This window comes from Mus pahari, chromosome 3 (assembly GCF_900095145.1).
Source record: "Mus pahari chromosome 3, PAHARI_EIJ_v1.1, whole genome shotgun sequence".
In the NCBI taxonomy this organism is placed as follows: Eukaryota; Metazoa; Chordata; class Mammalia; order Rodentia; family Muridae; genus Mus; species Mus pahari.
In genome coordinates, this window is record NC_034592.1 from 114,406,725 (window position 1) to 114,432,654 (window position 25,930).

Consider the following 25,930-nt stretch of genomic DNA (forward strand, 5'->3'; position numbering starts at 1 on the left):
AATTTGATATTGAGCAACTTGAGTGCTGAGGTTTTTGGATTAGATGTGGTACACTAGTCAGTCTATGCAGACACATTAAAATACCCCACCAGAACCACTTCTGGTCCCAGGCAGACTGGATAAGGGAACCCAGCCTGTAGTCACATCTTCATGGACTCTGAGTTGTTTTCCTTGGTTGCTCATTTTTTCCTTCTGCTTAGCTTGGGCCATTTGTTCTTGGCTCCTTTGCTTGGTGAGGCGTCTCATTTGCATGTTGATGTCTGCCTTGCCGTTCATTATTGTGGTCCTGAGGACACTGACTTGTCCGCCCTCTCAATGCCAGGCCATCGGGTTAGCAGGCAGTGAGCAATTTGGAGGTGTGTATTCGTCTCAAACTTCCCCTTTGTTACTTAATCCTTTTATCCTTTTTTGGTTTTTTGGTTTGTTTTTTGGTTTCTGTCTGAGGCCACTCTTTACTGTTGGAGTCAGTAAGGCATGTATCTTCTCCCCTCTCCCTCTTTTTCAAACTGAGCTTCACTATGTAGCTGGCTAGCCTGGAACTCTGTAGACCAAGCTGTTGAACTCACCTTCCACCCTTATCCCCTCCTGTATAGGTAGGTTTGAACTTTTTCCACTTCTCCCTCCCTTCCAGACCATTCAGGTGTTCATCCTTCATTTCTCATCTCCAGTCGTTGGCTGTTGGAAATGTACAGGCCCTTGCCCCAGGACAGGAGAGCCACTATCTGTCATTGTTAGGGTTTTATTGATGTGATATAGACCATAACCATAAGCAGCTCGGGGAAGAAAGGTTTGTTTGGGTTACATATCCCTTCCTGGCCGTAAGTCCATCAAGGGAAGGCAAGGCAGGAACTCAGGCTGGGTGAGAACCTGGAAGGAGGAGCTGATGCAAAGGCCATGGAGGAAGACTTACTGGCTTGCTCTCAGGGCTTGTTCAGCCTTTCTTACAGAACCCAGAACCACTTATCCAGGGGTCGGACCCCAACAGTGGGCTGGGCCCTCCCACATCAGTCACTAATCAAAAAAATGCCAAATAGATTTACCTACTGGCTAGTCTAATTGGCATTTCTCAATTGAGGTTCCTCTCCTCAAACTGACTCTAGTTTTTGTCAAGTTGACAAAAAACTAAGTAGAACAAGATCTTTGCCAGACCTTTCTTCCCTCAGCTGCTGTAGTACCTTCTCTTCTTGTTGGGCATCTCCAACATCCAGCCCTTCCCTGCAAGAGAGTTCCTTAGGGCTTTTCCAGACTGGATATTCTCTCTCTGCTTGGGAAACAAATGGGTTAGGTGTTAAAGGGCTGTGCTAGCTTTAAGTAATCCTAATTGTGGGAGTTAATGACCCTGCTGGGTTGGAGGCTGGCTCAGTGGCTGACAGCACACAATGCCCTTGCAGAAGACCTGAAGTGTGGTTGTCTGTACCCCTTTTGGGTGGCTCACAGCTGCCTAGCCAACTTGAGCTCCAGGGGATCTGATGCTTCTGGCTTCTGTATGCACACGCACACTACCCCTCCCCATTACAGATTTAAAATTTTTTTTAAAAATCTTACTTGTGGTGTGTCAATTTTCAGGGTTATTTTGGAGCCGTTGGAGCACTCCTTGAGCTGTTGAAGATACCCTGACTTACCGAGAGGACTTCCTGAGACCCGCCACAGAGACATCTGTGGAGTTTTATTTTTATTTTTATTTTATTTTATTTTGTTAAGAGACTCAAGTTTTATGATCGTGTACTACTCAAATCAGAGCAAGAAACAAATGTATTTTTCTAAGACATCAAGATAAATTCTTAAAATTTTGTCTAACTTAGTATTCAGTAAGGATCCCCCCGTCTAGACAGTATGAATATTTGCTGTTTATAAGGTATTCTTCAGGGCAGCGTTATTAACCCCTGGGGTGCTTTGGAATTCCAGCATCACCCACTGGGTATATGTGGAGCTCTCTGGACTCCCACCAGCAGCTGACTGCTTGTCCTGTTGAAATGTATGTGAGAATCTAACCAGTTTCATCAGTATGCCTTGGAGGTCATCTTTCTTTGTGCGCTGGATCATGTTTAGCCTATGTTAAGCTAAAATGGGTTATTTCAAGTTTCTGAAAACTTGGCAGGTTTTAAGAGATGGCCTGCATTGTAGCTGAAGGCAAGGGTGGGCCTGTCCACAGCAGCCTTGGAGCTGGAATGGAAACCTTGAGCTCTGGCTGAGGAGGATTCTGCCATTCAGCCGTGGGTTCTGGTGCCAGCTCTGGGGCAACAGAAGACTCTTGTTGGTTTGGACCATGGGAACTCAGGGTTGAATTTGGCTGGCTAGCCTGCTTGATGGTTCTCAATTCCCACAGGGATATAGTTGGCTTTTACTACATGCTTTGGCCCTTTAGGACTGAGGGTTCCATTGTGCTGGGGTCTCACGCAGCACAGTACACAGGGTGTTGCAGGGATGGTAGTCCTTCCCTCCTACTAACCCTGCTTTGCTTCCTGGGAGAGATCCTCAAAACTCTCCACTTTTATCAGAAAGTTTCTCCATCTGTCCAGGGCTCCTCCCTGCCATCCCTCAGGTGACTCCTATTTGACAGTTGTGAGGAGTGCTTTGTATTCATGGTTCTGTCTTGCTACATTGAAGCTCCCACAGTGTTAGAAGAACAAACCTCAGGATCCCAACAAGATCCCAACAGGATGTGTGGTACTATTCTGCACCCACACCATCACTGTCTATTTCTTTCCTCAGTTGTGCTCAGCCCAGTGTCATTCTGGGGATGGGTTCTGTTTCTTTTAAATAGTGCCTCAGGTGGTGAAGGCTAACCTCAAACTCAACAATAATACTTTGAACTGCAGATCCAGTTGCCTTCCCCCCCCCCCCCAAGTGCTGGGATCATAGGTGTGCGCCACTAGTAAACTCCGTAAATACAAAGGGTTGTTTCAGAGCCTCATCTTACCCAGTTCTCACCTGCTTCCCTGGCTGCTGTCTCATTCTGACAGTTCCACTTTCAAGCTCCACTGTGAGTCTCTCCAAGCTGTCTTCTTCCTGTTGGTTCCAGCACTATTTGCAGAAATACACACATTCCACCTCACAGCCACTTCTGAACTGGAGCCACTTGCAGTGTCTGTTAGAACCATCTTGTCTTTTCTTAGCTGTCCAATCCAGGTCATTGTTTTGATAGCCTAAAGCTCCACTTCACTCCTCCCACTCAGGAAGGAAGGTTTGTGGCCCTGGAGCACAAAGTAGCTTGAACTAAAATGGGAGGAGGCTGGCCAGTGTAGAGAGGAAATGTTTTGTGGGCATCAGTGGCTGGGTCTAGGAGGTGCTTGAGGAGACCTAGTTTGGTTTTAGAATGTCTGGTCTTGAGAATTCCCAAAGCACGGGTCATTTGGGTCAGAGACAAAGCAGAGGATGTATTTATTTGTGGGAGGGGTTAGTGAACCTCAGGGCACAAGAAAACAAGACAGATCGGCAGTGAAGGAGGAGGTTACAGGGAAAGCCACCTGGGGTATAGGAACACGGGAGTCCAAGAGCAAACTGTTTTAGATGGGTTACAAGGTTGCTTGGAGGTAGCTCCAGGGTTATGTGTGCCTTGGTGAAGCCGTGGGCTAAAGCCGAGTTCAGCGCTGCTCACCACCTGGCATTAGGGTTAGGGCAAGTTATGGGAATGTTGCAGGCTGTCAAAGGACAAAGCTATGTACATCAAGCCACCGCAAATGCTGGTGGTCACAAATGGAATGCATGGTGTGGCGTGGCCTGATGACTTTCCCCCATCAGTGTGCCACACCTTACCTCACCCTAGTGCAAAAGTTGACAGGTCCATAATACAAAGTATTTCAAAATTTGCTCTTTATTTACACATTTGGGTCAATTACATGCATGTTTTATTTTTAAACAAGTGATTAGCAAAAAATGCATTAAAGTTTTAAAATAGCAATTAAATATACAAAAATATAGCTTACAAAAAAACAATGTTTAAAAATATTCTGCTGCAGAATTCTTAGTGTACAAACATGTCTATGAAACCTGAGGCTCAGCATTTCATAAACCTTTTTTGAGGGAGTTATGTCTAGTAAATAAGCCCCATAGGGCTAAATGACAAAACTAAAGTGCCATTCCTCCACCTTCCTGGACATGACTTGCCAGCAGACAGAGGCAATGGCTCCAAGCCGTTACATTCTCCATCACAGCCTGGAAGGAGAGGCATGGACGGCGCTGAGGGTTCAACCACGAGTCCCTTAACACTGGTGAGGTCATGATCTGAGCTACATCGTGTCTTTGAAACAGCAGGGGTAGCTTTTCCTGATCCTGTGAACAAAGGAAGTAAGAATTTGGATACGTGCTGATCTAACTGGAATAAAAGCATCTTGAAATAATGTGGGTTCTAAAGCTGAACCTGAAAACTGATAGGTGTTCAACTTAGTGAACCCAGTCCTGTTAATCTTATTTAAAAAACCTTTACCTGGCATTTTAGGTCCCGACCTCTAAGATTAAGTTAAATACTTTATTGGTCCCATTTTAAGCAATTTTTTAAAAATAAAAATTTATTTTTGTGTGTATGAGTGTTTGCTTGCATGTAAGATCTGTAACTGAAGGTGGGTTCTATGAACTGAATCATCAGAAGAGCAACCAGTGCTCTGAGCCACTGAACCATCTCCCCAGCCCCGCAGGAGGTTCTTAACCAGGCTAGAGAGTTGATGAAGTGCCAAAGGGGTGGGTCTCCACTTTACCTACTGGCTGCTGCTTAGGCTGCAGGGAAGCAGGTGAGTGGGGAAGACCTTGGGTGGTGGATGCTGGAGAGCAAGGTGCAGGGCTGCTTTCTCCCCCACTGGCTGCCTGTAGGAGACAGCTTTAACTTTTACCTTAGAAGGGGAGAGGGCAAAGATGAGAGTTGGGTGGGAGAATTCTATACAAAGTATTTGCTTCTATGTCTCATTTGCAGAATGACTGTTAGTCCTGGGGACTTAGGAGACCTCTACCTTAATACACGCTCTCCTGCTTCAAAAGCACTGGCACCAACTAAGATGGAGAGGGAGGGAGGTGGCAGCTGGTCCAGGCACCTAGAGAGACTGGTTAGAGCTGGGGGGAAGCTTTTGTCATCCTACAGAGGGTAGGGAAAACAGCTGTGCTGTTTTATTAGGGGTACAGAGGGATGGATCTGTGAAGGAAGCCATATAAAAAGGAATGTAAATGCAAAAACCTCTACTTCAGGCTTACCTTTCACACAAGATATACTTCTGTGTAGGCTCTGTATAGCCTCCCCCCCACCCTCAACACACATTCCCATAAAAGGAGACTAAAGAAACAAAAATGAATGGGATAGTTTTTTTCAAGGAAGGCAACTATTGTGATGTGTGAATTTCATAAGGATTACCTATTCAAAGACTCGAGGAAGACTGAGCAAGTCAAGATTCAATGTGGAGGCTCGGCATGGTGCTCTGCCTTTAATTGCAGCAGAGGCAGAAGGCCCTGGATTTCTGATTTTGAGGCCAGACTGGTCTATACAGTTTCAGGATAACCAGGAGTACACAGAACCTGTCTCAAAGAGAGACTGTGGTGGAGCCAGGGGTTAGTCCCATAGTTCAGAAGTTCCTGAGTTTGTGACCAGGAAGATATGTGCTATCAGCAGCTCCTGCTCCCCTGTGCCTGTGCCTACCAGACTGGACTGGCAGATCATCTAAGAGACCTTGCTAGTTCATAGGTGGTGGCTGAAGAAAGGAGGGTCTGAGAGGTTGACCTGCAGAAAAGCACAAGCAACCAAGTCAAACTAGTCCAAGCATTTCTGCATAGAGCTCTCAGGAACTGCTATAGATATCTCAGATTCTCAGAAAGTAAGTGCTGTAGGTATTGAGCACAGCTTAGAGTGGCTGTAACAAATTATAGATAGCATGCTGTTGAACAGCCATGGGAAAGATCTTTTTGTCAAGTCTTGTCAAGAACAGTATTTGGCAATGGTGGGAGGCCCCTTGTTCCTCAGCACAGATCTCACCCAGAGGCTACCTGTCCCTACCTGGCTGTTTTGTTCTACTTCCTGCTTAGGCAAGTACATGTTAAAAGAACCTTTAGGAATAGACCAAACTAAATTATACTTGGCAAAGAAAAGCTGCAGATGTCAATTTTTGTATGTTACAGAGACCCAGGTAGGATAGATAGGTTATGTTCCACTTCTAATGCTACAGCCCACAGTGACACCCAATCCTCTAGCTACTTAAGACACTTAACAAGAGTCCAGTGGTCTGAGAGTAGACCCAAATCCTTATACATCCACACAACAAGGTTAGCAGAAACTTAGGAAATGGTGTGCAAAGGGTGATCTCATTGTAAGTTTGGGCCAATGCTGCAGATACAGAGGAAGCACTGATGGGTGACCCAGACATCAGGAGCAGATACTGGGTTGCTGTGGCTGACAGGTGCCAGAGTGGGAGCAGTGGCCAAGAAGGGAGATGAGAAACATACTCTGCAGTTGCAGCTTCCAGCCCAAGGAATGCCTTTTAGGAAGAAATCACATTAAAAGTGGCTGAGCAGAAAAGGTTAGGAGACCTCATTCAGGTCAAGCGGAGCAAAGCACCCAGGATTCTTCCAATGCCCCTGACTACTCAGGTTGCACACCAACCACCTTAACCTATCTGGAAGTCTAAGGAGCAATCTTGCCTCTAGAAATACGGGGCTTTGGTGATGCTGGCTTTTGAGTAGTTGAGTCCAAGGACAGGATAGGCTGCAGCTAAAGCTAAAGGCCAAGATTCTATGAAAGCTGTGAGTGACAATAATTTATAGTATCGATCATATGGAAATCTTTAAGGGGGGGGGGGAATTTCCTTATTGTATCCAGTTATGCAATATGAAATGCTAGATATTAGCCTATAACAAAATTAAGCCAGAAGCCCACTTCTGGAGTTAGTCACTTGAAAACATTTCACTGTAAACTGAGTGGGCATTTGACTATGGTACTACAAACAGAGGGACATAGGTATGAATTCCTGGGGTCAATCAGGCTAAGGCTTTCATAGAAAAAGTCTCACACTCCCTTGCCCTGCATAGGAATCCAGCTGCCCCATCACAAACAGCACACTGGGAACAGCTTATTCTTTCCAACGGGATTTGTAATTTTCCAAATAGACTCTGCCAAGAGCCCTTATTCCTACCCCTGCTGCCTCCTTTGCAAGAAGATCTTACTATGAAGCCAAGTCTGGTCTCAAACTTGTGACACTGCCTGCCTTGGCTGGAACTATACAGATGTATACTGCCACAACTTGACTTCCATAGCACTTTTTAGACAAATTGGAATTTTCTTCCTCAACTGATCCCAGCTACTGGAGGCAAAGGCAGGTCCCCTCTCATTCTAAGTTAGGTAGAATCCAAGAACAGTAGCAAAGCCCTCCATCTCCATGCCAGAGTGTACTTCATGAAAACATTTCCTCACACCTGTGGGATGGAGCAGAGCAGAGCAGTTGATGAGGCATTGCAGTGGCACTGTTGTGACAAGGGAAGGGAAAGCAAGCTATGTAAGAATAATAGTCTGTGCTTTACACGGCAGATTTACTCTGTTCACAAAGCCTATTGGAGGCAGTTATCTCTAGAAAAGTTGGACAGAAAGCCAAAGAGCAGCATGCATTTTCCCTATAAAAACCCCTTCAGTTAGGGATCTCAAGTCCACAGAACTGAGGTACACACCAACAGAAGGCCAGCCATGCGGGAGCTTCCTCAAATTATTTACAACTCCAAGTGGCTCACTGGCTTCGGAATTACATGGAGCTTATTTGGGATAAATGTTTAAAAATGCAGTAAGACATTTTTCTTATGTAGAAAAAGAGCAGAGGAGAAGAGAAGCCAGAGTGTGTGTCCTGGCCATCCTGGTGGGTTGAGGACTGGCTTTGCTAAGAGGCTCTTCTTTGGAGCCATCTGAGGAGTCAAGACTCCTTAGCCAGTGGGCTGAGGCCAGCAGCTGTAATGGAATCACACTATACTTGTGGTGTACTTGAGCAGTACCCTGGCCCCGGGGTTACACAGGGATAGTGGAGGTTCAGGGTTAAGCTCCTGCTGGGTCTTACTGATGACTAGGAGGGCAGACAGAAACAGAACAGCTCCTGACCAGGCCTTTCCAAGTGTTTCCAATGGCTTCAACCTGGAAGATTTGACAGCAAGTGTGAATTGGCACGTGTGGCAGGGGTTCTGCTGCTGCTGTTCCCAAAGTCTTCAGGTTCCAAGATGGCCTCATTAAAAGAACAGAACCCGAAAAGCCTTGCAGGGGCTGCCTCACCAAATACTGGCAGCCAGTTGTGCTTCAGCTGATGGGACAACTGGCTTCACTGGACTCGGGATGCCAAGAGGACATGTGGCAACAACAGGCTGTCAAGTTTGCACAGCAGCTTAACAGGTCCACAGGTGGGGAGGCATCAAAGCCCCATTCACAGTCTGGTCTCTAACACCTGTGCTTATCTTCCCTTTTGCTTGATGTGGAGGTGCCTGGGAGACACAGGAGATGCTCAGGAAACTTCTGAAACCAAATCTGCAGGCTCATTCACTCCTTTTGGCATAGGGTAATATCAGGGTGCTTTGGTTGTCACAAGATCCAGATGCCTAGGGTCTCAGCTTGCCTGGCTCAAGAGTTCTTCATGAGGCAAAGGAAGTGACAGTGGGTGCCCCAGGCAGAGAGCAGCCAAAACGGAGTCTGCTTGTGTTTCTCCTGGCTCCATACTGATGTGTCCAGCAACAGTCTGATCCTTGCAGCAAGCTATACAATATTCTCTGCCCCAGGGAGGGGTTCCTGAGGGGGACCACGGTCCTGTTTACTGTGCAACTGGGCCAGCTGCAGCACTGGCATGTTGCACAGGGGACACACTTTCCGGACTTCCAGCCACTTAACAAGGCACCTGCAGAACAAGACAGCCAAGTGGGAGAAGTCAGTTCCAGACTTCCAACAGCCCCTGCCTGAGCTCACTGCTGAGAATGTCAGTCACACAAAGCCAGCGTGGAGTTTGGGGTACGATCTCAGCAGAATACACATCACCCTCTGACAAGCCAGAGCCTTCTAGCTCCTACAGGCTGACGTGAAAGAACCACAGTTAGTACTTTATAATTCTGGTCACACATGACTTCTTATAAAGTATGCTGGTGAAGGAAAGCAGAAAAAACAGATTTTAATAAGAGAAACCAAAAAAATTTCCAGGAGGGGATATGAATGTGTCAGAAGAAAGGGAGGTGGCCCTACAGCATCATGTATACCTACATATTTACTGTGACTTAAAATTAATGGTTTGATTAAAACACAGCATCAAGAGATGGAAAGAGTTGTTGGACAGCCCAGCTAAAGTGCTGTACAGAGGTGTAGGATGGGCTGGATCTCTGCCCAAGCCTGCAGTGGTGTTCATGTTCCACTTCCCTGGTACCTTCTAATGTCACGTACACATGCACAGGCCCCACCCTGTGGAGTGTTGTCCGTTTTCTGCACTACAGACCAATTGTAACACCATCAAGCTTGGCTGGCAGTGCCCTATAGCCCACAGCAAGTTGGTTTACACTAAATAATTCCACACCAATACTCACTTTCTGTGAAAGGCATGCTTACACGGGCAAATCCCCAGTTCATCTCTAGGCTTGAAGTCTTCTAGACACACAGCACAGAGCTGAAAGGCAAAGCCACAGGTGAGGCCAGTGTTCACCACAAAACACGGTGTGGGTCCCTAAAGCTCAGCAAAGCAACTCAACTCTAACCCTAAGGCTGCTAGTGAGAGGAACAAGTATTAAATGGAATTCTTAAAGCAGCCATGCTGAGTCATGCCTACCACCATTTGGGAGGCTGAAGCAGGAAGATTGTTGTGAATTCAAGGACAGCCTGTGCTACAAATGAGATCTCACAAAACCAGTCCTCGAGAACTCTGAAACTTAATGTAAGGGTTAATCCTCACTATCAATCACGGGGTACATAGTCACTGTGGCTGTGAAAATGTACTGGAGAGCTGTAACTGAGGAGGGAGACACACCTTAATGTGGGCTAGGTCCGAACTGAATAAGGGGAGGGGAGGAGCAGGAGGAAAACCGGGCGAGCAGCTGTGCTGCTGTCTCTGCCTCCTATGGGAGGGCAGTGGGAGCAGCTCATCCACCCAGGGCTGTGGCTAAGCCTGGTCACTGCCAGCACTCCTTCACCGTGATGGACAGAGACCTAGAACAGGAGCCACAACAAACCTCTCTTTTGTAAATTGCTATCCAGCATTTTGTCACAGTGCCAGGAGGACTAACTGATAATACACCATGTGCCTTATGGTATTGTCACAGTCACTGAGATGCAGGGAGAGGGGAAGATGCCCACTTTTTCAGCTTCTGAAAACGAAGGTATTCAAGCACACCACTTGTTTTAGAAAACTGCTCAAGGAACAATGAAAATATTTAAAAGCAGCTTACCTCATGAAGATTAAGTTCTTTTACTTTTTCTTTTAATATAACCTGTAAGATTTAAAAAAAAGTTCTTATACCAATGTAAATATATAGTGAATCAGGTTATATAGATCACTATGTAGATCAGGCTAGCCATAAACTCAGAGAGATCTGTCTGACTCTTTCTGAGTACTACAATTAACAACAATCTTTCAAATATTCTGAAAACCCACCTTTGTTGTTGTTATTTTAAGACAGGGTTTACTCTGTATAGCCCTGGATGTCCAGGCTGGCCTCAAACTCACAGAAATGCTAGGATTAAAGGCATGTGCCACCACCTGCTGAGTTATTTTTTTAAAGATAGCTCAAGCTGATCTTGAACTCACTACGTAGCTAATAATGACTTTTGACCTCTCATCTTCCTGCCATGACCTCTTGAATGGCTGTGATTAGGGTGTGTGCCTATGCTGTTTACTTGGTGCTGAAGACTGGACGCAGGTCCTCGTACATGCTTGGCAGGCACTCTTCTAAGTTTCACCTCCAGCTATACTTTTGAGAGTAGAGCAATACTTTCCTTTTCTTAAAGACATAGATAAATTTGGTAGAAGCAATAACCTCATATTCAGTAAAGCAGTATTGGCTGATGAGAATTGTAGTTCATACAAAATTAAATATAAAGTGAATTTTATTTTGGAAGTTTGATTATTATATGCCGATTTCCTCAGAAAATTTTTACCTAAATCTGTTTTGGGTGCGTGGTAACAAACACCAGCTGAAATGAACGTAACATTGCAAGAATTCTATCAAAAAATAAAAATTTCATAATACACATCATTAAAAAAATTTGAGGCTGGAGAGATTTCAGTTGTTAAGAGCACTGATTTCCCAGGTTCAATTCTCAGCACCCACATGGCAGCTCACACCCTCTGTAACTGCAGTCTCAGAGGATCTGACTCTTTCATGCCTTCTTTAGGCCTAAGGACACCAGGCAGACACATGCTGCGCAGACAAACAGGGAAATGCAGATATGCAGGGAAAACACCTGCGTATGTAAAATATTTTTAAAAATTTTTAAGATTAATTTATGTCTATGAGTACACTGTCACTGTCTTCAGATACACCAGAAGAGGGCATCCGATCCCATTACAGATGGTTGTGAGCCACCATGTGGTTGGTGGGAATTGAACTCAAGACCTCTGGAAGAGCAGTCAGTGCTCTTAACCACTGAGCCATCTCTCCACAGCCTCTACTTATGTTTACCCTTCTTCTCCACCCTCCCCCCCCACCCTCAGACAGGGTTTCTCTGTGTAGCCCTGGCTTCCTGGAACTCTGTAGACCAGGCTGACCTTGAACTCAGAAATACACCTGCCTCTGCCCAGCTTATGTTTATCTTAAAGGAGAAAATGAGACAAGTTAAATTTGGTTAAAATGTTTAAATTCTACATGTTTAACATTCAAATAGAAAATGATTTAAGGGGGTTGGAGAGATGGCTCAGCAGTTAAGAGTAATCATGTTCAGACCAGCCTGGACTACAAAATAGGTCCCAGGTCAACCCTGGGCAGTTAGTAAGATCCTGTTTAAAACAACAAAGCATGCCAGCACCAACAAAGCAAGCTGGGGTGATCAAAAACACATGGGTGAAAGGCTGCTGACCCAAGGGCAAGAGAGTGAACACAGGAACACAGTTGGCCCCTCTGGGCAGCCCCTATTGTTCACAAAGGAGGAGACCCACACAGTGGGATATGCACTCCATTAAATCAGTGGTGACTTCAAGTATTACAGATGACCACATTTTTCTTCAACAAATACTGGCTGAAATTCTATCATTTTATCCTATCATCTAAATTTTCTATAGCTTCAAATACCAATAAAAGATCACATTAGAAAATCAAATTGCTCTATTCTGTGGTATAAACTGACAAAGGAAAAGCGAAGATGAACCCATAGTAAGATAATTCCAGCTTCAACTATGAATGGAAATCAGACTCAAGGTTGATTGAAAAGCACAGTAAGAGCTGTCTGTAACTCCATTTCTCACCTGTTTGTAGGCATAAAACTCTTTGTGTGCCTGATGTCTCAGCCTAAAAGACACAAACGAACAGTGAGATACTGAGATTCTGGAGAGAATACCCACTGAACCATGGGGTATCACCCACTCTTAAGTTCTAGAGAAATCTCATTGAAACAAGACTCAATACATCAGACATTGTAATGAAGATAAAGATTTTTCATGTTAAGCAAAGTCTTAGTTCAATAGTTAATTTGTCTCATTCTTCTTAATTAAAAAATTAATTCACAAATTCAATAAAATGCAAAAACTAAGTACATAGTTCAGAAATGTAAAAAATGCATCTGCAGGAATAATTATCACCTACATCAAGATATAGGTTCTTCCGAGGCTCCCTGAAGCTTCTAAATGACCTTTCCCAGTCAGTGTACACCCTTAGAACAGGCCCTATTGGCCAAATGCAGATGAGCTGTGTCTGCTTTAAGATTCACGTCCATGGGTCACCTGGTGCATTCACCTTTGTATGTGGTTTCTTCCAATCCAGAGTCCCTAACGGATGTATCCAGTGACAGAAATGTCTGCTTAGCCAAAGATTAAGAGGATAAGTCTCTCTTGAAAAAACCAAAAATAACATGTTATCCCAGCACTTGAGACAGTGGTAAAGGGATCAAAAGTTTAAGGTCATTCTTGGCTACAGAGAATTTGAGGCCAGCCTGGGCATCATAAGACGGTCTTAAGACAATGCCCCACATTCTGAAAAATCATGTACTATTTCATCTCCTACATTTAGGGCTGAGAGCTATACTTTATGTGAATTGTAAGGTAGGGTCTTAGATTCTTTTTATCCCTGAACTGGTTCTCACTGGCTCTCTAACATTTATCAAGCTCCTTCTTTCCCCATGAACTACAGCACCTGTCTGTAACAACTACCATGTGCGACACGTGGACTTTCTCCTCCGCATGGCACCCTGCCAGTGCTCTCTCGGCCTGACCTTGCATACTGGCTGCAATGGCATCCCTTAAAACTCTGAATCCTGGATCTGGTGTAACTTAGGCAATGGGAGAGACAGGAAAATGGCCAGGTGACCAGGTGACTGCAGAGCAGCAGCCAAACAGCAGCCATAAGTCGAGGAAAGCTAGGGTCAGAAGCTAGGAAGAGGCTAGGAAGTGGCCATGCCCTAAAAGACACACACTTTAGTTGTCTGGACTCACCTGTTTCACAGTTGAGAGGGTCCTAGAAACCTAACGCCCAGTGTCATACCATGCTCACTCGTTCTCTCTCTTCTCTCTCTCTCCTCTTCCCCCCCTCTTTCTCTCCTGTTCATAGATACCTTATTTAATGTACATTGTTGGGTTTTTAAAGCACAAATCTCAGGGCCAACAGCACAAACAAAGCTTATCTGACATCCAGTAAAAAACCATCCAGTCTTCTTTTGCTTAGACATACAAGATATAACACATCAGCATTGGAAGCACTTAGTGGAATCATGAGCAAAAACTATTAGTGAAAAAAACAAAACAAAACATTGTACTAAACAGACCATGAAAAAAACATCCTATGCTATTTTTAAATGTTTTATTCTAGGGGCCGGAGAGATGAGAAGACCAGTGTTTTGCTTCCAGCACCCACATCAGATAGCTTACAAGTGATTATAATTTCAGTTCCAACGCTATCTAACCTCCACTGGCACCTGCACACATATGTTACACATACTCATACATGCACATAAAAACCACCACTTTTATTCCAAAATAAACAGATAAAAGGCAAACAATTAGTGTATATATATATATATATATATATATATATATATATATATATAAAAGATTTATTTATTTATTATATGTAAGTACACTGTAGCTGTCTTCAGACAGTCCAGAAGAAGGCGACAGATCTTGTTATGGATGGTTGTGAGCCACCATGTGGTTGCTGGGATTTGAACTCCGGACCTTTGGAAGAGCAGTCGGGTGCTCTTACCCACTGAGCCATCTCACCAGCCCTAGTATATATTTTTGATTTGAGACAATGTTACTATGTAGACCAGACCAGCTTGGAACTTAAGAACTGCCATAGTACCCTGACCTACCATGCCTGGCTCACATAGCCTTTTTTTTTTTTTTTTTTCTTCTTCAGTTTTTCGAGACAGGGTTTCTCTATGCAGTCCTGGCTGTCCTGAAACTCACTCTGTAGACCAGGCTGGCCTCGAACTCAGAAATCCACCTGCCTCTGCCTCCCAAGTGCTGGGGTTAAAAGCGTGCGCCACCACTGCCCAGTTTCACATACTTTTTCATGTTTCTCCAATGCTTACAGTTCCAGAATTACAGTACAGTTACCACACAGTAGAAAGTGACATGGCCTAATGCTGACAGGACATTGGCCATCTATCACCAATGGACCCATTTGAATTCCACAAGATTCTTCACTCATGCCCTTTCCTTAGCCATAGTCCAGTTCAGGATTCCTGGTTATGTCTCCCTTGCCTCTGTTATCAGGGCAGTTCCTTGGCTGTTCGAACCTTTGACAATTATCCTTGGTTAGTTCAGGCACTGTCAACCATAAAGTCACTATTGGACCATTTCTGACACACATCTCCGGGAGATAAGTTAAAATCATAGACCTCTCTTATTTTTTTGCTCAAGTTTCTTTCCACTAATATTAGCATCCACCGTTCTTACCATGAGGCCCTAATTATTTATATAGTTAATTGGGATTTACACACAAGAGTGAATGCAGCCAGTTATGGCAGCCTGCAACTTTAATCCCAACGCTCAGGAGGCAGAGGCAGGCAAACCTTGGTGCTGGAGGCCAGCCTGGTCTACACAGCAAGCTCCAGGCTAATCGAGGCCATAAGATAAGATCATATCTGAAAACAAAAACAAAACCCCAAATTTACACCATTTATAATGGTCTATGCTCTGTGGGCTAAAATTTAATATGATCATCATTTGTTGCTCTGGCATATTGGGACTAGTCTACAGTTTAGCAATAGAATGCCTGTCTAGCATGCAAGGAGAGGGGAGAGCTGGCTTACAACTTCCCTTCACCTATCATGATTAGAATTCTAAACTTCTATTCAGCAGTGTGTTCAAACCCTTCCTGTGTAGTTCAGGATGGCTCTGAACTCAGGATTTACTTGTGTCATCCTGAGTATTATTAGGACTGGGTGTGAGAACCACCTGGCCCTTCTTTTTCTTTTTGTGAGACAGGCAGTCTTACTCTATGGGAAATTACAGTCCAGAGGCTCCTACCTGTAAGCAACATACACTCAGAAACCTAAGGACAAGGGTTAAGGCTAGTCTGAGCTACACAGAGAGACCCTGTCTCAAAACAAATAACGTTCTCCTTTAATAGCCTACTTTTTAACAAAACAAAAACAACCAACCAAACAAAAACTCTTTGAAGATCATGTAACATTTTTTAATTGTTTTGAGCTGAGCAGTGGTGGCCCACGTCTTTAATCCCAGCACTCAGGAGGCAAAGGCAGGTGGATTTCTGAGTTCGAGGCTAGCCTGGTCTACAAAGTGAGTTCCAGGACAGCCAGGACTACACAGAGAAACCCTGTCTCAAAAAACCAACCAACCAACCAACCAACCAACCAACCAACCAACCAACCAACCAAACAAACAAACAAACAAATGTTTTGAGGCAAAGTCTCACAATGTTGCTCTGGCTAACTTCTTGGAACTCACTGTATAGACTAGGGCGGCCTCTGAAATCCATTTGCCTCTGCCTCCCTAGTGCCGGGACTAAAGTCTGTGCCACTACACTGGGCTTCATGTAACATTTTAAATTGGGGTTTGATATGTATGCCTCACTATGTAGTTTAGTTGGCCTTAAACTCTTGATCATGTTGGCTTCATCTCACTAATATAACAAGTGTCTGCTACTCTACCTGGCTTGCATAAAAATTTTTAAGTCAGTTTTGGCTTTGAAAAATAGGCTCTATTTAATGCTATAAAAGGTAAAAGTGTTTAGATAATAACAAGTCAGCCAAGCATGAAACATTACTGGCAAAATGTACCACCTCACCCCACGTGTGCTGACTTCTTCTGTCCCATGTCTCTGTACATACTGAACACTTAGAGTGTGGAATGTTGAGTGCGGTGTGCAGGTAAGTAATTATGTCCATACACAACTACTGCATCAGAGAGGCACTTAAGGACCAGCAGCAAGAGGTATGGCTCTTGACTTAAAATGTTGTCTTCTGACCCATGATGACTTCAGATGACAGTGGTGCAAAATGCCTTCTACCAGAGCAACTTTCAGTAGACTAAGTCAGGACTCTAGGAGGTCATGGCCTGCCTGGTCTACATAGTGAGTACCAGGCCAGTCAGGGATACATAGATTTGAGGCTCCGTCTCAAAACAAAACAAAACAAAACACAACCTAAAACAAGAAAGTAGATGAAATCTTAGAGACAGTGATGTAAGATATCAGAATGGGGTGCTAATATTGTGGAAAAAAACTACTGAAGACCAATTTATACTACAGAGGAAAACACCTCATCAGCAGATAGGATTGAAAATTACACAAAGTGGGTTACTAAACACCAGCCCACAATTAAAATGCTAGGCCTCCATGGCTTTAGAAAACTGGCCCATTCTTACACATAATCGATTTTGACCCTATGGTAGAAATGACTGTTTCAAATATTCTGAAATATTTGAACAGAATAAAAATTGATTACCTAATCAAGTAGCAACAGAAGAGTAAACTAAGGATGAAGACAAACACAGCAGTGCCAAAAACCACAATATAGATGTTGAGAGGCAGATTCTGGAATCCAATATTAGGCATCCTGAAGTTATAATGTGGGAAATCTGAGCTCATGGATGAACTGTGGGGAAAGAAAGAAAGAATGGAAAAGAATTAGATGTGGACAGGCATCATAGTGCATATCTGTAATCCCTGCCCTTGGATGAATGAGGCAGGAAAATTGCTATGAGTTTGAGGTTAGCCAAAGCTACATAGCAAGACTGTAAAAAATAAACAAACCAAAACCAAACCCCCACCTTAGAACTAAGACAGCATTATATATTTATACCTGAGAGGCAAAAGTTTTCTAATGCCTGACCTGAACTAAAATAAAGTATTATTATTCTTATCTTCTTTCTTTCATTCACTTATCATCAAATATTTACCAATTTTATTACATTCAAAATGGAGCATTTCAATTTACATTCATAAGGTACTACATGAAATGTCAGTAATAACACAAAAAACCTTTAAGTGCAAGAAGAAAAACATGTATTAAAACTTCTCAGATCATCTAACTTAACACCCATTTAATGTAGCAATATTCACCTTTTAACTTACCAGTACTTAGAATGGTAAACATAAAAATAGTTCATATGGACTGGCAGGATAGCAAGCCTGACAAGCCAGCCCCATGCCTAGAACCTATATAAAGGGGAGAGAAGAGGCTCCCTCCCTCCTGTGGCACATGACCTCAGAAAGAGAGGATTAAGTAACTACATAGCATCTAATGTTACAGTCTGGTTATTTCTCAAAAAGTTTAATAATAAATAGAGTTGGGCCTGGTAATGCACAGCTTTAATTCCTGTGTTCAGAGGCAGAGGTAGGTAGATTTCTGGGAGTTCAAGGCCAGCTTGTCTACACAAGAAGTTCTAGGCTATTCAGGGATATAGAGTGAGAATGTACAAAAACAAAACAATACAAAAGAAAGTGGAAAACGCAATTGGATTATCATGTGACCCAACATTTCCAATCCAGCAATATCACAAAGATCTGAGAACAACAGTTCAAACAAAGCCTGTGTATAAATACTCTTAGCAGTACAATTCATTGTTGCTCGAAAGTGGAAAGGCCTAGATGCCTAATGAGATGAACAGGTAAACAACTGTGTTTGTCATCTACAATGGAATAAGTCCTAGTCATAAAAAGTGGACTGAGTTCCCTGGGAGCCTACTGGTCAGGGAAGCACTCAGTCCCCCAGTCTTACCCAGCTCTGCAGCAGACCACCTGCTGCGCCCCTCCCTCTGTCCCCATCCCCAGGACACCAAGCAGATCCCTGTGGAACACCTTGCTTTCTTCCCTTTTGGAGATCCCTTCAAACCACCCAACCCCAATCTTATTCTCAAGACCTAGAAATAAATTTAACTGAAACCCCCAATGGCAGGATCCCAGAAGAATCCCCTACCAGGCAACATACAGCTACCACACACTCCTAAGATCCAGAAAGGGCAACAGAAAACAAGGAACAAAACAGTACCCAAAGACAAGACCAGATGCCTAGACTTGGGCATAAAAACAGTAACAAGGACAGTATGTCTCCACTAGAGCCCAACACCCTTACTACATTAGGTCCTAAGGCTTGCCAATATAGCTGGAGCTCAGGACAAGGACTTTAAAGTAGTCTTTATAAATACAATAGAGGATCTTAAGGAGATGAATAACCCTCCCTAAAGAACTCCATGAAAACACAAACAGAAATGGAAGGAAATGAGTAAAACAATTCAAAACCTGTAAATGGAAATCGCATTGATAAAGAAAGCCAAACATCTGAGGAAAATCTGGAAATGAAAATGTAGGAACTTGAATGGGTACCTCAGAGGCAAGCCTTGCCAGCAGAATACAAGAGATGGAAGATAGAATCTCGGGCACTGAAGGTATGATATTTGAAATGGAACCTTGGTCAAAGGAAATGTTAAGTCTAAAAAAAAAAAATAATAATCTTGGCACAAAACAGCAAGAAAATCTGGGACACTATGAAATGAAAAGACCAAACCTAAGAAGAATAGGGATAGAAGAAGAGACAACCCAGGTCAAAGGCACAGAAAATAGACCAGAAAAGAAATGCCCCTGGGCACAATAGTCAAAACACTAAGCATACAGAACAAAGAAAGAATATTTAAAAACTGCAAACAAAGGAAAAGACCAAGTAACATAGAAAGGCAGACCTATTAGAATAACACCTAACATCTTAATGGGAACTTTTTTTTAAAAAGATTTATTTATTTTATGCATGTGAATATACTGTCACTCTCTTCAGACATTGGATTCCATTACAGATGGTTGTGAGCCACCATATAGATGCTGGAGATTGAACTCAGGACCTCTGGAAGAGCAGTTAGTGCTCTTAATCACTGAGCCATCCCTCCAGCACCCCCCCACACACCCCCTGGAGACTTTAAAAGTCAGATGTAGAATAAAAAGATGTTCTACAGACTGAGACCATGGATACTGTCCCAGATTACTATACCCAGCAAAAATGTCAATCATAATAGATGGTGGCCTGGGTAGGTAAAGCACACCCAAGATGACTCCAGACACCAAGAGGGGCTCCAGGTGCCACTAAGATGAGTGAGTAAGTGGTGGAGAGATGGAGAGATAGAAAGAGGTAGAATGGTGTGTACACAGTGAAGCGGGGCTGAATCAGAGACTCAAGGGTAGTAATATGAGTAGCCAATAATTCCACTTGAGGCCATGCTGAGGTCCTGGCCCATGCTGCTGTGGGGTCCTGTTACACCAAAGGCCATGTGGACATCTCTGAGGGCTGTGCAGAGCTAGCCCACCCCTCACCTCAGCATTGTGGGAAAGGTAGCACCACCCTGCATCAGCTGCAGCACTAAGAATGAGCTAACATCTTACCTGGGTAACACAGTAGGGCTGGCCCTGGTGTGGGTGTGAAAGCAGATGAGCTGTTTCTGCCCCTTGCCTGGGCAGTGCTGGAGAGCTGGCCCTGGTGGAATGGGTGAACGTGAACCAGGTCCACTCCCAAGTTGGGGGGATGAGTGTGGGAGAGCTGGAGGGGAAGTCTGACCAACTCAGATACCACCCAGACCCAGGATTTGGAGCTGGCCTATCCCAACATGTACTCCATCTATGAACTGCTGGAGCATTTGAAAGCGCTGGTCCTGCAGAACCAAAGCTGAAGAATCTCTATGACACGGCAACAATAGTCCTGAAGGAGTTCCAGTGAGGATCCAGTATTGATAGTGCAGCAGAAGTCAGAGGCCCCAAAGCAGACCAATGACTCAATGCAATGAACATCTGCATGAAAAGCTGTTTTGGTAATAGGGTATACTGTGTGACACATTGCACCTTTTACATCAAGATTTTGTTCATTTTCTATTGGGAGGAGGTTGCAAGGGTGGAGAGGGAGGATGTGGAGGGATGGGGAGATGAGTGGGATTGGGATGCATAATGGGAAATTCACAAAGAATCAACAAAAAGTTAAAGTAGATGGGAAAATAAGATATTCTATGATAAAACCAGATTTAAGCAGTATCTACCTACAAATCCAGCCTTACAGAAGATATTAGAAAGAACACTTCAACCTAAAGAGGTTAGCCATACCCAAGAAAACACAAGGAATAAATAACCCCACACCAGCAAAGCAAAGGTAGAGGTACACCATGACAACAAAATAACAGAAATAAATAAACGCTGTTCATTAATACCTGCCAACATTAATGGCCTCAATTCCCCAATTTAAAAACAAAAACAAAAACCACAGGCTGACAGACTGGATTAGAAAACAGGATCCATCTTTCTGCTGCATCCCAGAAACACACCTTAACATCAAGGGTAGACATCACCTCAGAATAAAAGGATGCAAAAAGATATTCCAAGCAAATGGACCTAAGAAGGAAGCTGGTGTAGCCATTCTAATATGTGACAAAATAGACTTCAAAGTAATCAGAAGAAATTGGGAAAGACACTACATAATCAAAGGAAAAACCCACCACGAGACCATTGCAATTCTTTTATGCACCAAACACAAGGGCACCCAAATTCACAAAATATTTCTACAGCTTAAATCATATATTGATCCTCATACAGCGAGTGATAGTGGGTAACTTCAATACTCTACTCTCATCAATTAACAGGTCATCCAGACAAAAACTAAACAGAGAAATGCTGAAGCCAAATGATGTCATAAGCCAAATGAACCTAGCAAAAACTATAGAACATTCCATCCAGACAAAATATACTTCCTTCCAAAAAGTATATGAACATTCCATCCAAAAAGAATACACTTCCTTCTTGGAAGCTCATGGAACTTTCTCTAAAATTGACCACATACTTGGATACAAAGCAAGTCTTAACCCTGAAATAATACCCTGCATCCTACATGAACTCCATGGATTCAAGCTGGATGTCAACAACAGAAACAAGAGAAAGCTTGGACCCATGGAAGCTGAACAACACAGAACACACTAATGCATGAAAAATGGATCAAGATAGAAATTTAAAGGAAATTAAAGACTTTGTACAAATTAATGAAAAATACAGATCCAAACTTATGGGACACAATGAAAGTGGTTGTATCAGGCAAGTTCAAAGCACTAGGTGCCTACATTACAAGAACTAAATTCAAAACAAACAAACAAAAACAAAAAAAACTGGGGAGATCTCAGACTACCATGAAAACACCTGAAATCTCTAAAACTAAAAGAAGAAATCATACCCAAAAGGAGAAGATGACAAGAAACAATCAAACTCAGGACTGAAATCAATAAAATAGAAACAATAACAAAACTAATACAAAGAATCAATGAAACTAAGAGTGGCTTCTTTGAGAAGAACATCACTAAGACTGACAAAACTTTAGCCAAATTAACTATAAGGCATAGAGAGAATATGCAAATTAACAAAATTAGACATGAGAAGGGGGACCTAACAGACACTAAAGACATTCAAGAATCACCAAGGACACGCTTTAAAATTCTGTACTCCATCATATTGGAATATCTAAGAAAAAAAAGGATAATTTATTGATGCACATACAGACCTATAACCCCTATTTATTACTTCTATTTAGAGGCAGTAATTAAAAGTCTACCAAAACAAAACAAACCCAAAAAACAAGAACAAAAAACAAACAAAAAAAGCAACCAAACACCTAGGGCCAGATGGTTTTAGCACAGAATTCTACCAGATTTTCAAAGAAGAATTAATGCCAATACTTCTCAAACTATTCCACCAAATAGAAACAGAAGAAACTTTGTCCAATTTGTTTTGAGGCCAGTTACTCTGATACCCAAACTACATAAATACCCAACAAATAAAACTACAGACCAATTTTCCTTTTGAACATAGATGCAATACAAGTACATAGCAAAACGATCATCAACCATAATCAGGTTGGCTTTATTTCAGAGATGCAGAGATGGCACGACATATGTAATGGATAAATATGACTCTCCAGATAAACTGACTGAAAGAGAAAACCACATGATTATTTTATTAGATACTGAAAAGGCCTTTGACAAAATCCAACATCCCTCCATAATAAAAGTCCTGGAGAGACAAAGGATATACATCAACATAATAAAAGCAATTTATAGCAAGCTATATCCAACATCAAATTAAATAGAAAGAAACTCAAAGCAGTTCCACTAAAATCAGGAACAAGACAAAGTTGTCCATTCTCTCCATAACTATTCAACATAGTACTTTTAAGTCTTAGCCACAGCAGTAAGACAACAGAAGGAGACCAAGAGCATACAAATTGGAAAGGAAGTTATCGAAGTATTCACAGATGATGATATTATACATAAGTGGCCCTAAAAACTCCAGTGGGAAATTTCTACAGCTGATAAAACTTTCAGCAAAGAGGCTGGATACAAAATCAACTCAAAACAATCAGTAGCCTTCCTATATACAAGTGACAAATGGATGGAGAAAGAAATCAAGAAAACAAGACTTTTCATAATATCCTCAAATAATATAAAATATCTTGGGGTAACTCCAACAAAGCAAGTGAAAGGCTTGTATGATAAAAACTAAAACACTGATGAAAGAAACTGAAGAAGACAGCATATCTCCCATGCTAAGATTGGTAGGATTAACACAGTAAAAACAGTTGTCCTCTAAAAACAATCTACAGAGTCGATGCAATCTCCATCAAAATTCCATTCACAGATCTTGAAAGGACAAATTTTGGCTTCATATGGAAACACAACACACACATGCACACAGAGACAGGATAGCTAAAACAATTTTAAATAATAAAAGAACTGCTGGAGGTATTACCATATCCCTGACCTCATATTGTACTACAGAGCTATAATAATAAAAATAGTGTTGTAGAGGAGTTTTAATCCAACAACATGGCAACTCTGGCTGAAATACAGTCACACCCTTAGTATCTTTAATCCCAAACAACAGTGTCTAATTGAAGGAGAAAGTGACTGAATCAGAGAAAAGACTTAACAGAATAGGATATGCCCAATTCTCACAAGGACAGGAAAGAGAGTCTACTTAAGAGAGATACCAGGGAGTTGGGAGTCAGTCAGTTGTGAGTCAGTGCAGTGAGTACTTTATAGTAGGATTGAATTCGTTTGTGAGTTCATACAGTTCAGTGAAGGCCCCCCGAGGGCAGCTGAATCCATAATAAGGAGCCAGAAGATTAGAACAAATCGACAATTAGTTTGAGGCCAAGCAGAGCAATTAAGTGAGAAGCTGAGAGAAACCAGATTGAATCAGTCAGCTTGGAGAGGAGTTTGGGCCAGAACAACTGAGTTGAAACAGCTAGCTAGCCAGAGTTCTAGGAAGAACTAGAAAGGATGAGCTTATTCAGTAGTAAGCCTCTGAAATGACAATTACATCAGGAGAATAAAGTTATATTTACACAGCATGATATTGGTACAAAAATGCACATATTGATCAATGGGATGGAACTGAAGACCTAGATGTGAATCCTTACACCCATGGACACTTGCTTTTTGATAAAGCTAAAGATACACTATGGGGAAAAGGAAGCAACTTCAACAAATGGTGCTGGTCAAACTGGATGGCTGTATGTAGAAGAATCCAAATAGATCCATACTTATCACCATGTACAAAATTCAACTCCAAATGGATCAAAGACTTCAACATAAAACCAGACACACTGAACCTGATAGAAGAGAACTGGCACAGGAAGACTTTCTGAATAGAACGCCAATAACACAGGCATAAGATCAACAATAAATGAATCTGAAAAGCTTCTGCTCAGCAAAGAACGCTATCATGTGGACAAGTTGGCAGTCTACAAAATGGGAAAAGATTTGTACTAATTATACATCCAACAGAGGGCTAATACCAAAATATATAAAAAAAAAAAAACTCAAGGGGAAAAAAAGCAAACATAGTCATCAAGAAAAAGGCAAACTAATTTAAAAATGGGATACAGTCTAAATAGAACATTCTCAAAAGAGGAAACTCGAATGTCTGAGAAACACTTAAATGTTCATCCTTAGTCACCAGGGAAATGCAAATGAAAACTACTTTGAGATATCATCTTACCCTGTCAGAATGGCTAAGATCAATAATCAAATGACAGCTCATGTTGGTAAGATATGAAATAAAAGAAATACTCATCTTTTGCTGGTGGGCCTGAAAACTTGAACAGGTTCAGTGGGATTCAATGTGGTGGTTCCTCAGGAAGAGGGGAATCAATCTGCCCTCAGATCCACATCTGGGGCACAGACCTAAAGGATGCTCCATCCTACTAAATACACTTGCTCAATGTTTATTGCAATAGCCAGAAACGGAAACCCTAGATGCTCATCAACAGATCTCCCACAACCTTTCCTTTATACTATCAATTGTAAAAGTAAAAAAAAAAATACTGCAATTTGAACTGGATAATTAAACTTTAGAAGAATAAATCACGTAAGCCAGAAATAAAGGGCAAACCAAAAATAGATTAAGAGAAAAAAACAAATGCTTGAGATTTGAGTCAACTAACCAAACAAAACATTAAAAAAATAGCTATTCGGAGACCTTTAAAAACTAATAAGAATTTGAATACTAATTTATAGTTTAGATTATTATACTTTATAGGCATATAAACAGCCGAAGTGGCTCAAGAAAACCTGACTTTTAAAAAAGTTATTATGTCACTGAGGTCCCTGAGCATGCTAGGCAAGCACTCAACAACTAAGCTATGTTTTTCACAGCTGCCTGGGCTGCATGGCCATCCTGCAGGCTGCTGTACTGTTGCATAACTGGGTTGGAGGTGCTGGCATAGTTACAGTCTTCAGAGTGCCTGTACCTCTGAACGGATGCCAATAAGTTCTCACTAGTCACAATTTTCACCACTTCCTGTCACTTACTGGGTTTCTGTTGCTATTCTTCTCTAAGGAGATAATATTTCTGTCTGTATCCAAATGAAAGACAGGGAAGAAAAAAAGAGAAAGAAAGAATGCCAGTGGAGGGCATTGTGACTTTGTTTTCTGTGCAATCAGCATGTCTACTGTAGGTCCTTGTCCGCTGGCCCCTTCTGCCACTAAATCTGTCATCCGTCTTTATTTTTTTCTATCTTTGGCTTTGCCAAATCTGATTAAAGAAATGTTTACTTATATCCTCTTTTCGTATTTTGCATGGTTTTATTCCTGAAATTTAAATGTTTAATCCACCTTGAATGTGATATTAGACAGCACTATGATGTCTATAAAGCCTACTGCTTCATATTAAACACATTGTAATTCATTCAGGGTGAAGTAGTAGTTTCTTTTTAATATTTCAAAATTATTCTTACATAATCTTTTCTAGGTATGTTTATTTTTATTTTATTTTTTTAGGTTTTTCAAGACAGGGTTTCTCTGTGTAGCCCTGGCTGTCCTGGAACTCA

The 25,930-nt window shown here is 42.3% G+C and overlaps 2 protein-coding genes across 8 annotated transcripts in view; one reads left to right on the plus strand and one right to left on the minus strand.

Annotated features, from left to right (window-relative positions):
- Pank2 (pantothenate kinase 2) overlaps positions 1 to 2,006 on the plus strand; it is a 33,325-nt gene extending 31,319 nt beyond the window's left edge. For all 3 annotated transcript variants that reach the window (XM_021193673.2, XM_029536781.1, XM_029536782.1), the window contains one exon: positions 1,567 to 2,006. In XM_021193673.2, coding sequence (XP_021049332.1) covers positions 1,567 to 1,617 — 51 coding nt within the window. In that variant the 3' untranslated portion in view covers positions 1,618 to 2,006. The remainder of the gene's footprint in view (positions 1 to 1,566) is intronic.
- Positions 2,007 to 3,815: 1,809 nt separating this feature from the next.
- The window catches only part of Rnf24 (ring finger protein 24), a 54,272-nt gene continuing 32,157 nt past the window's right edge, over positions 3,816 to 25,930 (minus strand). For 4 of the 5 annotated variants that reach the window (XM_029536786.1, XM_029536787.1, XM_029536785.1 and 1 more), the window contains exons 2-6: positions 17,033 to 17,182; positions 12,375 to 12,417; positions 10,363 to 10,404; positions 9,508 to 9,587; positions 8,611 to 8,834 (exon numbers count right to left, since the gene is read on the minus strand). In XM_029536786.1, the coding sequence (XP_029392646.1) occupies positions 8,696 to 8,834; positions 9,508 to 9,587; positions 10,363 to 10,404; positions 12,375 to 12,417; positions 17,033 to 17,175 (447 nt within the window). In that variant the 5' untranslated portion in view covers positions 17,176 to 17,182 and the 3' untranslated portion in view covers positions 8,611 to 8,695. Of the gene's footprint in view, positions 8,835 to 9,507; positions 9,588 to 10,362; positions 10,405 to 12,374; positions 12,418 to 17,032; positions 17,183 to 25,930 lie in introns of all 5 variants that reach the window. The other variant, XM_021193612.2, reaches the window with a different exon arrangement.